Below are 14,087 nucleotides of genomic sequence, written 5' to 3'. Positions count from 1 at the left end.
AATGCAGCTAGCAGGGTGTGCAGCATACCTGCAATGCAGCTAGCAGGATGCCACAGGCAATAGACACGCTGATCTCATTGTAGTAGTGAACCTTCTTCTTTCCGTTTGCAGCAAAACCGTGGACTTGTTTAAAAACAAGGATCAGAACTGGGGCAGTGTCCAAGTACTCCTTAATCCAGTTGGTTCTTTGGGGACAGAGTAGAAAGAACATTTAGAAGACTATTTACTCTGAATTTTGAGGGTTTTTTCCTCCCTTTTTAAAAACTACCTTAGTTTAGCTATGATTTTTACATACACATTTCCTTGTCTTTTATTATTGAAGTTGAAAAAGATTAGATTTTTAATTTTTGCCATATTTATCTTTTTCTATAAGGTTAATGAGATAAATAAACATACATTAGTGTGTGCCAATAATGGAAAAGTGGGCAAAATGCTGAAGGAGACAGAAAGATGTAAGAGTATCTCGTTTTGTTTTTTGTTTTTATTTGATATTTTAGTTATTTACATTTCAGATGCCATACCCTTTCCTTATTTCCCCTCCTTAGAGGAGGGGAAATATCTCATCCCTCCTCCTCCTTTTTGCTTTTATACCATTTTAATTACATGCAAGTATTAAGGTCAGTTCTAGGTTGAGAAACCAGCAATACAATAGATGCAAATAGTCAAGGAACAAGCAAGACAATAAACATAGTCAAAGAACAAGCAAGGCAATAAACAAAGTTCTGTGAACACTTCCGTGATCATTGTTTCGAAGAGCATACCAGGATGACCAAGATATCTGAGCCTACTTCCCTGTCCTAGCCCAAAGTCATTTTCATGTCTGAAGCCTACTTCCTTGTTCTAGCCTAAAATTTAGATTCCTGCCTGAAATTATTTCTTTGTCATAGCCTACTATTTAGATTCCTGCCTGAAATTAGATACTTGCAGTGTATTTGGCATAATCCTAATACCTCTCTGGGTTTGTTAACTTTGCATAGTTATGTTATGAATTTAAAGAATGCTGCTCTGCTGAACATTGATGCTGAAAATACTGTTTATAAAATTACACATAGTATTTCTACTTTGGTCAAGCTTCAAGAATGGCATATATAGCTTGATCATGCTAGCCCTTTTTGTCCTGGGAATACTTTTATTCCTGCCCATAGTGTTAAAGCTTGTCTTTAACAACATCAACATGTTGGCAGCCAAAGTACATGGTTTGAAACTGAAAATGGACCCCCAGACAGAGTTATTAAATTAACAGGCTGGCAAGCCAAGGACGGGTAATATTCTGCACAGAGCCTTACCAACCTAAGACATAAATGCATTGTTTTTGATAATGCATATTCCATGATGGGCAAAGAAGGCATTCTTGTTAGGACAACCTAAGACAGGCTCAGTCTTGTTTATGAAATAAAAAAGGGGGGAGGCAGAAAGCTTTTGGGGCTGCTTGGTAAGAATCTGACATGGGCCAAGGACAAGGAAATGGGCTGCATAGCAGGAATATGACATTGGCCAAGGACAAGGAAGTAGGCTTCAGGCAGGAATCTGACATTAGGTTAAACAAAGAAGTAATTTCAGGCAGGAATTTAAATCTTAGGCTAGAACAAAGAGTATCTTTTATTCTTTGTATTAATTGTCTCCAGTTATTTACTGCTTCCATTTGCTGACATAGGCCTATGCCTGGAAGTTTCTAGCCTCTTTACAATCTTATCTAGGCCCAGAGTGTTTTCAGTCTTGAGACTTACTACTAAATAAGCTTATCCCTTCTTAGTTCTTTCTGGTCTCTGGCTAGCTGGTTCAACTCAACTGTTCTGGCTCAAACTCTTCTCCATGTTCATCCAACCTGGCTTCTCTGGGCTTCTCTGGGCTTCTCTGGCCTTCTCCTGAATTTCTCTGTTTGATCTCAAACTATCTCTGTCAATCTGTTCTAATCTTCAAGCTTCTTATTTTCTGGCTCATCCTGTCTTCACCTGTGTTTAGCTTGTTCTCTCTCTGCAACCTGTCACTGTACAACTGTCCCAGTAAAACTACCTCCTTCCCTCTCTCTGCACTGCTCTCCCTTAAGTCACCTCTCTTTCTCTGTTCCTCTCTGTTCTCACGAAAGTTGGGCATATCCTATTCTGTCAAATCTTTCTCTGATTTGTCACTTTGTCTGCCACTCAATTAAACATCACTTTCTAACAGTGATGCATTTTTTTTTTATAAACTAACTTTATCTTCATTGTTTGGGATTACAGATGTGTTCTAAGGGCATGACTGTATTCCAGCCAGAGGGATTAAAGGTGTGTGCTAAGTCTGAGCCACACCACAACTAGAAATATTTATTTTTCAGCAAATAATACAATCTTAGGGTTCACAATGGGATCAAATATCCTGAAACAGAAAGACTCTATAGCCTTTGATCACCAAGCAGGTGTTCACCAAAACAAAGCCTGCTGAGTGCTACTAATGCATTAGATAACAAGTACCACTCTGAAAGCAAAGTGTTGGTTGTGTAAAAGAACATTGAAAAAGACCACTGGAAACATCAAAATGGCCTCCAGTTGGGCAATGAAGATGAGGAAGGGTAGTTGGAGAGGGCTATCCTGGAAGAAAGAGTGGGTGAGTGTAGTCAAGGAGGGAAGATGATGTATAGCAGATCAGGATGGAAGGCATGCTGGCCGTTACATGGGTGGGATGGAAGGTACATGCAGATTTTGCAGGGTCCTTATATGGTAAGTGATGGAGGGTTTACCTTGCACTTAGCAGCAGTGTCATGTGATCAGACCCATTTTAGAAACACGGGCAATGCTGATGAGAATGTCATCACCAAGAGTGGCAGTTGAAGAACCAACTACAAAGTCGTCATAGTGGGAGGGGACCCAGATATTGGACCATGGTCGTGGCCCAGGCAGGAGGGTGGTCAAAGGATGGCCAGGCTGGGGAGAACTGAGGGAGGAGTTACAGTTGCTAGAACAAGGAAAGAAGCAATGTTGGGGACAGCAATGGTGCCAACGAGAGTGAGCAGATGAAGAAATCCTAGCTGTGGAGTGAGGTAGAGCGCTTCTGAGGGAGGCCATTCATGTGGATACTGATGATAACTTCATATTTCTGTTTTCCAACTCTAAACATATCTTTCTTGATTCTACTACCCTGCCCTCTACATCTGTGCTGAAACTTCATTCTAGAACAGATATCGAAAAGAGAGATACAGGCCTGTAGAATTATCTATTCCAAACAGCTGCCTTTTTCCTATGGGATATTACAAATAATTATCAAGAAATGGTGATTATTCATTTTATGGTTTAGCCTGGTTATGAGTCAACATTTTAAGACACAACAGAAATGTATATCATGCTGATCTCAAGCTTTTGGGATCTGCCCTCCCACCTCAACCAGCTTAGTCCAACTGGTTAGTATGTTTTTCACCTCACAGAGAGAGGACATTCATGATTTAGAGCAGCTCTGATGCCACAATAGCTGGTTTTGTTTTCACTGTGTAAAGCTGGCTCCTGTGCATGGTCCTTGTGATGGTTAAGTAAATTAAGTTATGGAAAGTGGTGTTTACTAACACACACATCACACTTTTACATCACAGAAACGACGAATAAGAAGATCCCTTTTGATCGCTTACTGAACTCACTAGATTTCTAGCATGGAGTGGTTACCAGTAACACATGCTACCTTCAGGCCATGAGCAGGCCCGGCAGCTCTGGTTTTCATCATTCATTGAGGAGGCTTAATGCTGCCAAAAGGCCGTGCCTGTGCCCCAAGGCTACATTCTGCTATGTAAATTGCATTACATTTTTGGATATTTTTATAATTTAAGATTTTGGTCATATTCCTAATGTTTAAAATTAACTTTTAAAATTCTTAGTTTAAAAAAATCTTATGTGTATGGGTATTTTGTATGCATCTATATATGTATACCATGTGCATACCTGGTGGCCAAGGAAGCCAAAAGAGGACACTGGACCCCCTAGGACCAGAGGTACAGACCACTGTAAGCTGTATGGTAGGTGCAAAGAACCAAATTTAGGTCCTCTATTAGAGCAGCAAGTGGTCTTAACCACTTAGACCTTTCTCCAGACCTGATTAAATTTGAAACACATATAAAATATGTATAGAGAAGTAAGCAAAGCAAATTTTAAAAAATATTTGAGGAAGATTAAGCAGTCTGCCTAGCTTCTAAGGCAAGTCAATCATTCAAAAATATTTTCATACTTACTTTGCCTAAGCATACTTTATCAGCTGATCTTTTTCGTTTAGTCTCGGTTAGTTTAGTTTTATACTAATTCATGAAGGCATCATACTGGAGCAAATAAAAAGGCTGCAGGGGACAGGGACTACTGAGGAGAGAGCTGGCATTTTCAGATCTGGATAGACAGCTACCCAAGCCCGAGACAGTAAAGGTTGAATATTACATTATATATTAAAAATACCAGCTATGGACTTCAAAGGCAGCTGGAAAAGGTGACTGGGCACAGTGTCCATTTGCTAGTGTGTGTGTGTGTGTGTGTATGTGAATATGTCTTATATGTATCTGTGTGAGTGTATGTATGTGTGTACCCGTGCACATACTGTTGGTTAAGCAACTCTGTAACTTTATTGTATTCTCAAGAGCTACTTGGTTTGTATTATGAATTTCTAAACAAAAATGTCTATGAAATGAGAAGAAAGTGAACTAATAATTGAAGTGCTGAGTGCTGGTAGCTATTTTAGATGTGTGAACGTGCACGTAAGGAGAGTGGGTACATAGATGAGAGAATGATTAAGCTTCAGAGACAGGAAGTGAGGGGTGATGAGTTCTGAAGGTACTGCGTCCAGCTGGAGTCCCGTGTTTCACTAAATGAAGAGTCCACTTTGACTTTGACTTATCCTTTCTTTTTTGTGAATGTACAGTACGCGTTATAGTTTCATTGTTAATACCTCACGCTTATGTGAGAGCACAGTATGACATAATACACTCCATAATACATCTGTTCCTATATAGTATAAACATCATAAGATAAAATTACGCCCTCACAATAACAGCAGGGCCAAGAGATCCGTTACTCCTTCCTCTCATGTGGATTCCTAGACTAGAAGTCCCCCTGCGTCACCAAGCTTGTGATCCCAACCTTCTCTCGCAGGCTCCTGTCACTGTGTCACATGGCAGGTAACAGAACTGGCCACAGAAGGCCACCGCTGGAGACAGAGGCAGTGGGCCTCTCTGCACTGCCTGGAGCTGAGAACTTGGGCTTGCCTCCTTTAGGGCCTTCTGAGAGGTGAGAGCCAATACCCACCCACCTTGCCCCCCACCCCTGCCCCAGGTCACCCCGACTTTCACTCTGTTTTCTTTTGAAGGGAGGAGCCCACAGTACTAATATATTTTTGATAATGCAGACCTACTAAAGGTGCTCTTAATTAAAGGTTAAGTGGTAACACTGTTTGGAATGATCCTGTCACTGTAGCAAAAAAGGATTTGCTTCATTCAGGATCCTGGGAAGCACGTCACAATCTTATGTTCCGGACTGGTGGAAAGTGAAGTAATTCTTCAGTTTTAGCTAACAAGCAGTTTCTGGGCTGGAGAGATGACTGAGCAGTTAAGAGCACTTTGTGCTATTCCATGGGACCCAAGTTCAGTTTCCAGCAACCACATCAGTCAGTAACCAAGTGCCTGTAACTCCAGCTCCAGGGGTTCTGATACCTCTGTCTTCTATAGGAACCTGCACATGCATAACTATTCAACACACACACACACATGCACACGCACACACACACTTATAAAATAAATCTTTTAAATAAATAAATAAATAAATAAATACACTTATAAATGAATTTTTAAAAATAATTTTTTAAAAAATAATTAAAAAACAATTATTTAGGTCAGAGCCTTTGCAAAGGGTGAAAATAAAATGAAGAAACAAAACAAACAAGAGAAACAAGGTGAAACTTGATTTTGTATGCACATACTGAAATGCTACACTGTGCCATATTAATATGAACACTTAATACATCATCAAAGTAAGATAATAAAAAATAATTTTAAATCTTACAAACTCAGGACCTGCAGTGGTAATTTCTTACAGTAACAGGCAAACCAAGGACCCCTAATTCCATCAGCTCTGTACCTCAGTTTCTTCAGGTCTGTGACCCACCGCTTTCCCATCCTTTTCATGTAATTTATTTCTTCCTCCTCCTCGATAATCTCTCGGATCTTATGCTTCATGTCTGGGTTCTTCACCACCACAAAGGTCCAGGGCTCTGTGTGGGCCCCACTTGGAGCTGTTCCTGTTGCCCATTAAATTAAAAATGAGTGTAAGACTGCAGAAGAATGTAAAACTGATCATTAAGAGGAAGTACAATAGCAGGTACTGTGCTGATGAATGTCTGTAAGCCCATTCAGCAATTGGGAGGCTAAGGCAGGAGGATTGGAAGCAAGATCTTGTGTCAAAAAGCTATAGAAGGCGGAAGAAGGGCAGACAGAAAGAGGTGAAAGAGGAGGAAGAGAAGAATAAGAGAAGGAAGAGGAGAAGGAGGAAGAGAAGAGGAGGAGGAAGAAGAAGAGGAGGAAAAGAGAAGAGGAAGAGGAAGAGGTTGAATTTAATTTAAACTCACATACCCGCACAGGGTGGGAACTATTGACTGTTGCCATTTAGATAAAGGATACAACTATCCAAGGCATTTGTATTCTTGACTGAAACAAAGTATTCTTGAAACCTTTTGGATTAAAGATGGCTCTCAATGAGTATGCAACAAGCTCCACACAGGAAAGTAAATATGTCTTAGAGAGGCATAAGATAACAGAAAAGACAATCCTAGAGGAAGAGTGTAGCCATCAGTGTTCTTGGTTTCCCCTGGGCAGGGATATTTACATTTAAAGTGAATTTATCTTGCTTTAGTTAGCTTTACAAACTCACATAAGGAAATATTGCTGTTTTGCTCATTCAGCCAATTATTGTATTAGAGTGTCTTGGAGTTTGTTTCTTAAAAGTCAAACATATAAGTCTGAACTGAATGTGGAGGAAGGGGCCTGCTTTGAGGAGGGGAGAGATGTTTCTCCTGCAATGTGTACTAACATATTCAGAATTTTTAGCTTTAAATAAAATTTATAAAATGTATTGACTTAAAAAGATTTTAATGGTTGTCACATCTGTTTTCCAAGAAAATAAAGAATCAAAATGTAGAGAGAAATCCATGTTTCTGGCAGTCACTAAAAATGGGAAAGCGTTTGTGGTGGTTTGAATACGCTTGGCCCAGGAAGTGGCACTATTAGGAAGTGTGGCCTTGTTGGAGGAAGTCTGTCACTGTGGAGGTGGGCTTTGAGATCATCCTCCTAGCTGCCCGAGAACAGTTTCCTGTTTGTCTTTGACGTAGACGTAGAGCTCTCAGCTCATCCAGCATTATGCCCGCCTGGACACTGCCATGTTCCCACCTCGGTAATCGTCCCCTGAACTTCTAAAACTGTAATCCAGCCCCAACTAAATGTTGTCCTCTCTAAGAGTTGCCCCGGTCATGGTGTCTGTTCACAGCAGTAAACCCAAACTATGATGCCTTCAAGGATAAACACACCACCCTGGCATGTTTGAACTTCAGTGCTGTCCCAACATTGTCTCTGTCACAGCATCTGACATTCTGCAAGGCTCGGCATGCAGTTACCTACCTGCTGCTTTGATGACATTGTCAATGACTTCCACTGGGACTTGCTCACTGCTGATAAACCTGACAGAGCGTCTCTTATTGAGGAGCTCGTAGAACTCCTGGGATCTCATCCTCATTTCCTGCTCTGGGTAGCGGGTGTGAGAGAATGGGATGTGTTCCACAGTCTCCTCTGACTCTTGCCATTCCTCAGCATCTGCAAACAAGAGGCAGGAGCACAGAAAATTCAGCTGCCTCCCTGGTTATAAGGTCACTTGGGGTCAGAGGAATAAATTTCCAGAAAAGTCTAAATGGTGATGTAATTTTTTAAAAAGAAAAAAAATAAAAAAGTAGATCTGTAGAATTTTGACCACTGATCATGATCATTCTTCAGAATTTAGACCTGTCACAAATCAAAAGAGATTACAAACAATAATTAACAAGTGGAAGTTCTGTTAAACGGCAGAGTAGGTTATTTAACACAATTCCCCATTCAGGTCACCAAATGAGGCAGTTTTTGTCTTTGTCAAAGCATTGGGCTAACAACACAGTGACTCATGTTTCCTGCTTACATCTGCCAGTTCCTACAGGTTCAGTCTCTGTTTTAATCCTTGAGCATCAAGGATGACCCAAACCAAAGCCCACACAATAGGAAGTTGAATCAGCCCAGACCCTCTAGTTACATCCTTTGGGAAAGTGGATTGTAAAGATGTCATCCTTCAGGGGCCTAGGATATTTTTGGTGTGTTTCTCTTCCAACTCAGTGTTTCTTCTTGGAAGTATCCCAGTTGTCTAGCAGAAGCAAATGACAACGTGTAAAGAATTTTAGAAACAATTTCTAATAATTCATCAATGTAATCCTGCATCCAAGAGAACAGAATATCTTGAGTAAAATTAGTAAAATCAATGCTTAGTAATAAAACCAGGTGCCCCAGTGCTCCAAGAATTCACAGAAGAGCAAACAACTATGACACTATGCTTAAAGAAAAAAATGATATACTTATAAAAATTTCTACGGATTATTATAATCTAACTAGAATTATTTAGATTAAATTGCTGGTAAGAAAAAATAAAATTCTAGACTAGAAAAAAGAGCAAAAGACAGAGAACATAGATGAATGATCAAGAAAAACCAGAGCCAGTTTACTTAGGAGCATGAAGAAAAGCAAAGAAACAAATAAGCTTCAGAGTTATAGTGGCTTCCGTAAGGTAGGGACGAGGGTGTGAAGGAAATGGAGTTTGCAGAGAATACCAAAAGGCAGGCCTACAAAGTGTATCTGAAAAGGTCTTTAGAAGGGGAATGGGCGTACTCTGAATGCTAGCCTGCTGTATGAGTGGAAGAGACCTGGAGACATCATGGAAGATTAAATGTGGCTGCTCTGCATGGATGAGTCAGAACACAGAAGAAAGCAGGAGCCCATGGGGCTGAACTTCAGAGTGCACAGTTCCGTGAAATTAGTTACCTCAAAGTCCTCAAAAATTGTTAAGAGGCATCAGTCTCCTGAAAGCATGTGAAGCTGACTCTCTCTCCTGCTCCCTGCTCCCCCCCCCTCTGTGTGTGTGTGTGTGTGTGTGTGTGAAACAGAACAACCTTGGATGTCCTTCATCTTGTTTTGGAGATAGGTTTTCTTTTCTGGCATGGTGTGATGGTTTTTATGTTTGGCCCAGGGAGTGGCATTATTAGGATGTGTAGCCTTGTTGGAATAGGTGTTTCACTGTGGTGTGTGGCTTTAATACCCTAGTCACAGCTGCATGGAAGTCAGTATTCTGCTAGCAGCCTTAAGATGAACATGTAGAACTCTAAGTTCTGCCTGTACCATGCCTGCCTATATGCTGCTGTGCTCCTGCCTTGATGATAAGGGAGTAAATCTCTGAACCTGTAAGCTAGCTCCAATTAAATGTTGTCTTTTATGAGACTTGCCATGGTCATGGTGTCTGTTCCCAGCAGTAAAACCCTGAGACACATGGACACCATTTAGACTAGGGTGGCTTTAGTGACTGTCAGGGATTCATTCATCTGCCCCTGCTTCACCAATTCATAATATAGTACCTAAGATTCAGACTGTTTTTAAAACGTTTCTGTGGTTGTTTGGTGTTTGCTTGGTTGGATGTCATTTGGTTGTTTGGTTGTGGGTTCTGTTGTCTGATTGTTTTGTTTTCCAATAGGGCAAGCTCGGCTGACATGTAAGTTACACATGTGCTACAGATACACGAGCTATAAGAAGCACAGTGAGAAAAGGCATGTCAAATCCTGAAGATGACTGAGATAGTGAGTGGATGAACAATTTTCTTCTCCAGGCCATGCTCGGGAGATGCCTGGAGCCATGATTTTACCATGGTTTGTGGTGACGATATTCTGGGCTGAGGGACATTTTGTGGGTGTGATTGACTCAGGAATTTTTTTCAATGTCTTAGTTACATAGCTGCAAAACACAAAGTATCATGCATGTATAATACACATTACCTTTATCAACACTCCCATACCCTTCCTGGAATATTAAAATAGGCAATTTGTTCAACAAGATCTTATTGAGAATTTATGAATAAAATGAGCATGATTTCTATATCCTTAGAGCTTATATACGTAAACAAACCAGCAAGTATGTTTAAGGATAGAATAATAAACTGTAATCATTCCAATGGAGTAGATTGTTTTTTTTTTTTTAATGAAGTTACAGAGATTTGGAGGAATGACCCAGAAAAGGAAAACAAGGGATGGGAGTGGGGGGTCTGAGACTGTGAAGGAACCTGAGCAGCCAGGGCCTGGGGCAGATAAACAGCAAGATGGCTCAGTTAGTAAAGGTGATTGCCACCAAGCCTGACAGACTGAGTTCAATCCCAATGACGTACATGGAGGGAGGTGAGTGCAGGCTCCTCAATTGTCTTCTGACTTACATACATGTATGACATGGCATATACATGCCTGCATACACAAACATACACACAAAATCACAAAATAAGTAGAAAGAAAATGAAGGTTGTTTGGTAGCTGATGATGTTTTCAATTAATAAAAATACTGACTTTTATAATACATGTTTTTAATAGAAGACTGACAATGGCATAGTCTGTTTCAGGCCAGTCTGAGCAGCTGAAAGGAACCATGTCTGGGTCCCAATGGACACAGAAGAGAGGGCTTTCACAGAATGTGGAGTAGTCCAAAAGCCAGGGTGAATGAACCCATAGAATGTGCTTCTAGTGCAAATGTGGATTAAGGTTTGGTACCACAGAAAGCCATCCATGGGGAAGTAAGGAGAAGACTCTAACACACGTGTGGAGGGACATTTTAGAGACAGGACTGCTAAAGAAAGGTCACACAGAAGCTGGCCCATCAGGGAAGCAGAAGGAACAACAGATTCCCAAAGCATCATGGTGACAAAACCCAGGAGACTTGTTTCTGGGCAGAGAAGGAAAAAGGTCCTCTCTCTTTCTGGTTTCGGGACCTGGGTAGGGGGTGGACCATTTCCTGAGATAAGGAAGACTGCAGGGACAGCAGTGGAGAGTTAGCAGGGACCCCTAAAAACAAGCAACGCAACTTCTCCCTCCCTGCTCTGGAACTCCTGACTGCTCCCGCAAATGTGGCTTTGGAAGGGAAGAAATCTATCTCTGAACTTCTCTTTTCATGACTCCTTTGTTCTAGGCTTTTCTCTGGGAGAGGCTATCCACAAACAGCTCTTTGCTTGTGTGGAACTGTGAAAGGTAGCATGGTCCCCTGTTGAGCTAAGGCTAGAAGCCCCGGAGACGCTGAAGGAACGGTTGGAGCTTTGCCTGTTTCTGGGCACCAGAGCCCTGACACTAGCTGCAGTGCCCCCCGACCCCCACCCCCACCCCTGCCACCCCATAGATTTGTGGCCATCAGCCACCTAAGTGCAATGCCCCAACCCCTCCACTTGTAGAAGAGATGACCAGTGGTCACATAGGCTCAAGACAGATCCCCATTTTAATGAGGTACCTAAAGGCCTGGAGGGCTTAGCCAATAAGTATTCCTTCCCAGACATTCCTCCCTGCAAAAGCTGTTTAACCTCAGGCCCATCCTGAGAAGTGGGGTACAGTTTTACATATTTACTTTCCACCATGGCAACAAGTGATTTGGAACCACAGACTCTCTTCTCATCAGGATCCACCATGGGGGAGCCATGGAGAAAGTCTTTGCCTACAGAGCCACTGTCTAGTCTCCCACAGAAGGTCTCTCTGCGCTCCCAGCCACGACCACCAAGCCAACCACCAAGCTCAACCCAAGGACTCTCCCTAGGAACCAGCAGGAGCTACCCATGCCTCAACCCGTATCCACCCCCACCCCTACCCATCCCCTCACCCCTACCCACCCTCCTACCCTGGCCCTGAGCTACATCCAGCCCTCAGGGGGCAGGAGGGGCACTCTATTCTCAGCTCTTCTGTGGCTTCCAGCTGCACATGGATGCCAAGAGCTTGAGAACCAGATGGCCCCCGGCCTTGTGCCTCAGACTGTGTTTGCCCACCCTTGGAAAGGTGTCCCGGACTTCCCTACTGCCCAACACACACCTGGCAACAGCATGGGGTAAGCCCAATCAACCTGATCCACTTCCCATGTCCCTCCTCCTGGAGCAGTCATTCCCTGTGACCGACAGGGCAGAGCAGACACACCCAAGACCCTACATGCTTGGACCCTGGAACTATTCTGCCAGAGCCCTACCTGCCTAGGTGGGCGGTACCCTACCACAGCCTCAGTCTCCTGCAACGGGAGGTAATGATAATGCCTATCTCATTGTATTACCATAAAGATGAATATGACATGGCATCAGCTGGGTCCACTACATGCTATGTGAGTGGGTTGTGGTCCCCAAGGCTCTTCAACCATGTCATCTTCTTTCTGTAGTGCATACATCTCTGCCATGTCTTTCTTATCTTCAGGTGTCTCCCAAGTTCTTCCCTCAGCCTTCTCTCTCACAGTACCCACTTAGTGACATTCTTACTTCTTTAACCTCTGAGCGTTGTCTTGAGCTGATGCCAGAGTCTCTCATCTACCATCCTGAGTATCTTAAATGCAGCACACACCCACAGAAACCACATCTTCCCACCCTTGTCCATTGAGGACAGCGACACAACCACTCCTTCCATCTTCCTCAATATCTAAAACAGGATGCTCTTCGCTGTGACTCGGGAATCCACTACCCTCCCACCAAAGCACCATTCCTCATCAAACTTTAGACCAGACGTCGGTGTTAAGGAAAGCGCTTCTCTGTGGTAAGGGGAGCACGTCCCAAGTGGGACCAGATATCGTGCATATCCGATATTTACATTACAGTTCATAACGGTAACAAAACTACAGTCATGAAGTAGGAGTGAAAGTGATTTTACAGTCGCAAGTCACTCTGATGTGAGGAACCATATTAAAGACTTGCAGCTTTGGGAAGGTTGAGAAGCTGCTGGTGTAATGCCAGCCACGCCAGCACTCTCTTCCCCATTTCTTTGTCTGCACGTCTTCCATCTGCCAGGAATTGGTCCCAAGCATTAGACCATGGGTTTAGGCTTTGTGCTCTTCCGGACACACTCTGCCTCTGCTGCTCACATCTTTCACCCACGGGTCAGCTTTGCTGTTTCTCAATGCCACAGCAGATCCCCAAGCCTCTCCTAAATACCTTATACTAATTCCACAGAGTGGATCTGTTTCCTTATTTTATCTCATTCCCTAAACCAGACCTCTATCTTGCTGGCATGGAGGCTACTCCTGTCTCTCATGTACAGGGCCTGGCGTAAGAAAAAGTAGCCAATCCTTAGACGGGTCACTTTCTCAGTTTCAGCAATCCTAATCAAAACCTGGCCATGCTCGCTGCTTGTCACTCTGTACAGAGATCCCGCCCCCAACCCCACCCCTGAGAGAGAAGGTGTGGGAAGACAGAGGATCTGAGGTGGGAGAGATCTAAGCTTCCGTGCCTTTGGACTTGAGTAGGGGGCTGGTACCAGCAAGCGACCAGAGATGACCATCCTTGCCACACACTGTTCTGTTTTCACAACAAGAGTGATGGTTTGCCAGCATGGCTTGCTCTCTGTATTCCTGCCATCATAAACACATGCAGGGCAAAGCCCTGGGTGCCGCAGGGAGTTGTTGTTACCTTCTTCCACTTGAAGGTGTTCCGAGCTGTCTTTCAAGTCTTCATCCACCCAGGGCTGAGCTTGAACCTCCTCCTCCTTTCCCCCCAGGCTCCTGTCAGCATTTTTAAAGATCCATACAACCAAGATACAGACAACTGCTACCAAGACTGGAGTGAGGAGAAACATGGTCTGAAGTCCGACCCGGAAGGTGTGCGCATTCTCACAGTGGCCTTTATACAAACAGAGATGGAAGCAGGGAATGCTGGGAGTCGATGTAGACAGGGGGAAGTGTGCCAGGGAAGGAACAAAGTACAGACTCTCAGACTCCACGAGGACTTTGCAAAGGAGCAAAACTCACAGCCTGGTGCATGTGAGCTTAGTCCTGCTCTGATGCAAACATTTTTAAAATTGTGTACTTGGTCAGTATTATTTTCAGA

General features: G+C 43.0%; 1 protein-coding gene across 1 annotated transcript in view; it reads right to left on the bottom strand.

The window, feature by feature from the left end:
- Iyd (iodotyrosine deiodinase) overlaps positions 1-13,862 on the bottom strand; it is an 18,048-nt gene extending 4,186 nt beyond the window's left edge. The window contains exons 1-4 of the mRNA XM_028764370.1: positions 13,671-13,862; positions 7,607-7,798; positions 6,075-6,234; positions 29-185 (exon numbers count right to left, since the gene is read on the bottom strand). Coding sequence (XP_028620203.1) covers positions 29-185; positions 6,075-6,234; positions 7,607-7,798; positions 13,671-13,836 — 675 coding nt within the window. The 5' untranslated portion in view covers positions 13,837-13,862. The remainder of the gene's footprint in view (positions 1-28; positions 186-6,074; positions 6,235-7,606; positions 7,799-13,670) is intronic.
- Between the last annotated feature and the right edge of the window lie 225 nt (positions 13,863-14,087).

The sequence above is a fragment of the Grammomys surdaster genome, unplaced genomic scaffold (genome assembly GCF_004785775.1).
Source record: "Grammomys surdaster isolate TR1022 unplaced genomic scaffold, NIH_TR_1.0 143, whole genome shotgun sequence".
NCBI lineage: Eukaryota > Metazoa > Chordata > Mammalia > Rodentia > Muridae > Grammomys > Grammomys surdaster.
The sequence above is the reverse complement of the archived record's forward strand: the minus strand, read 5'-3'. Positions and strand labels throughout refer to the sequence as shown.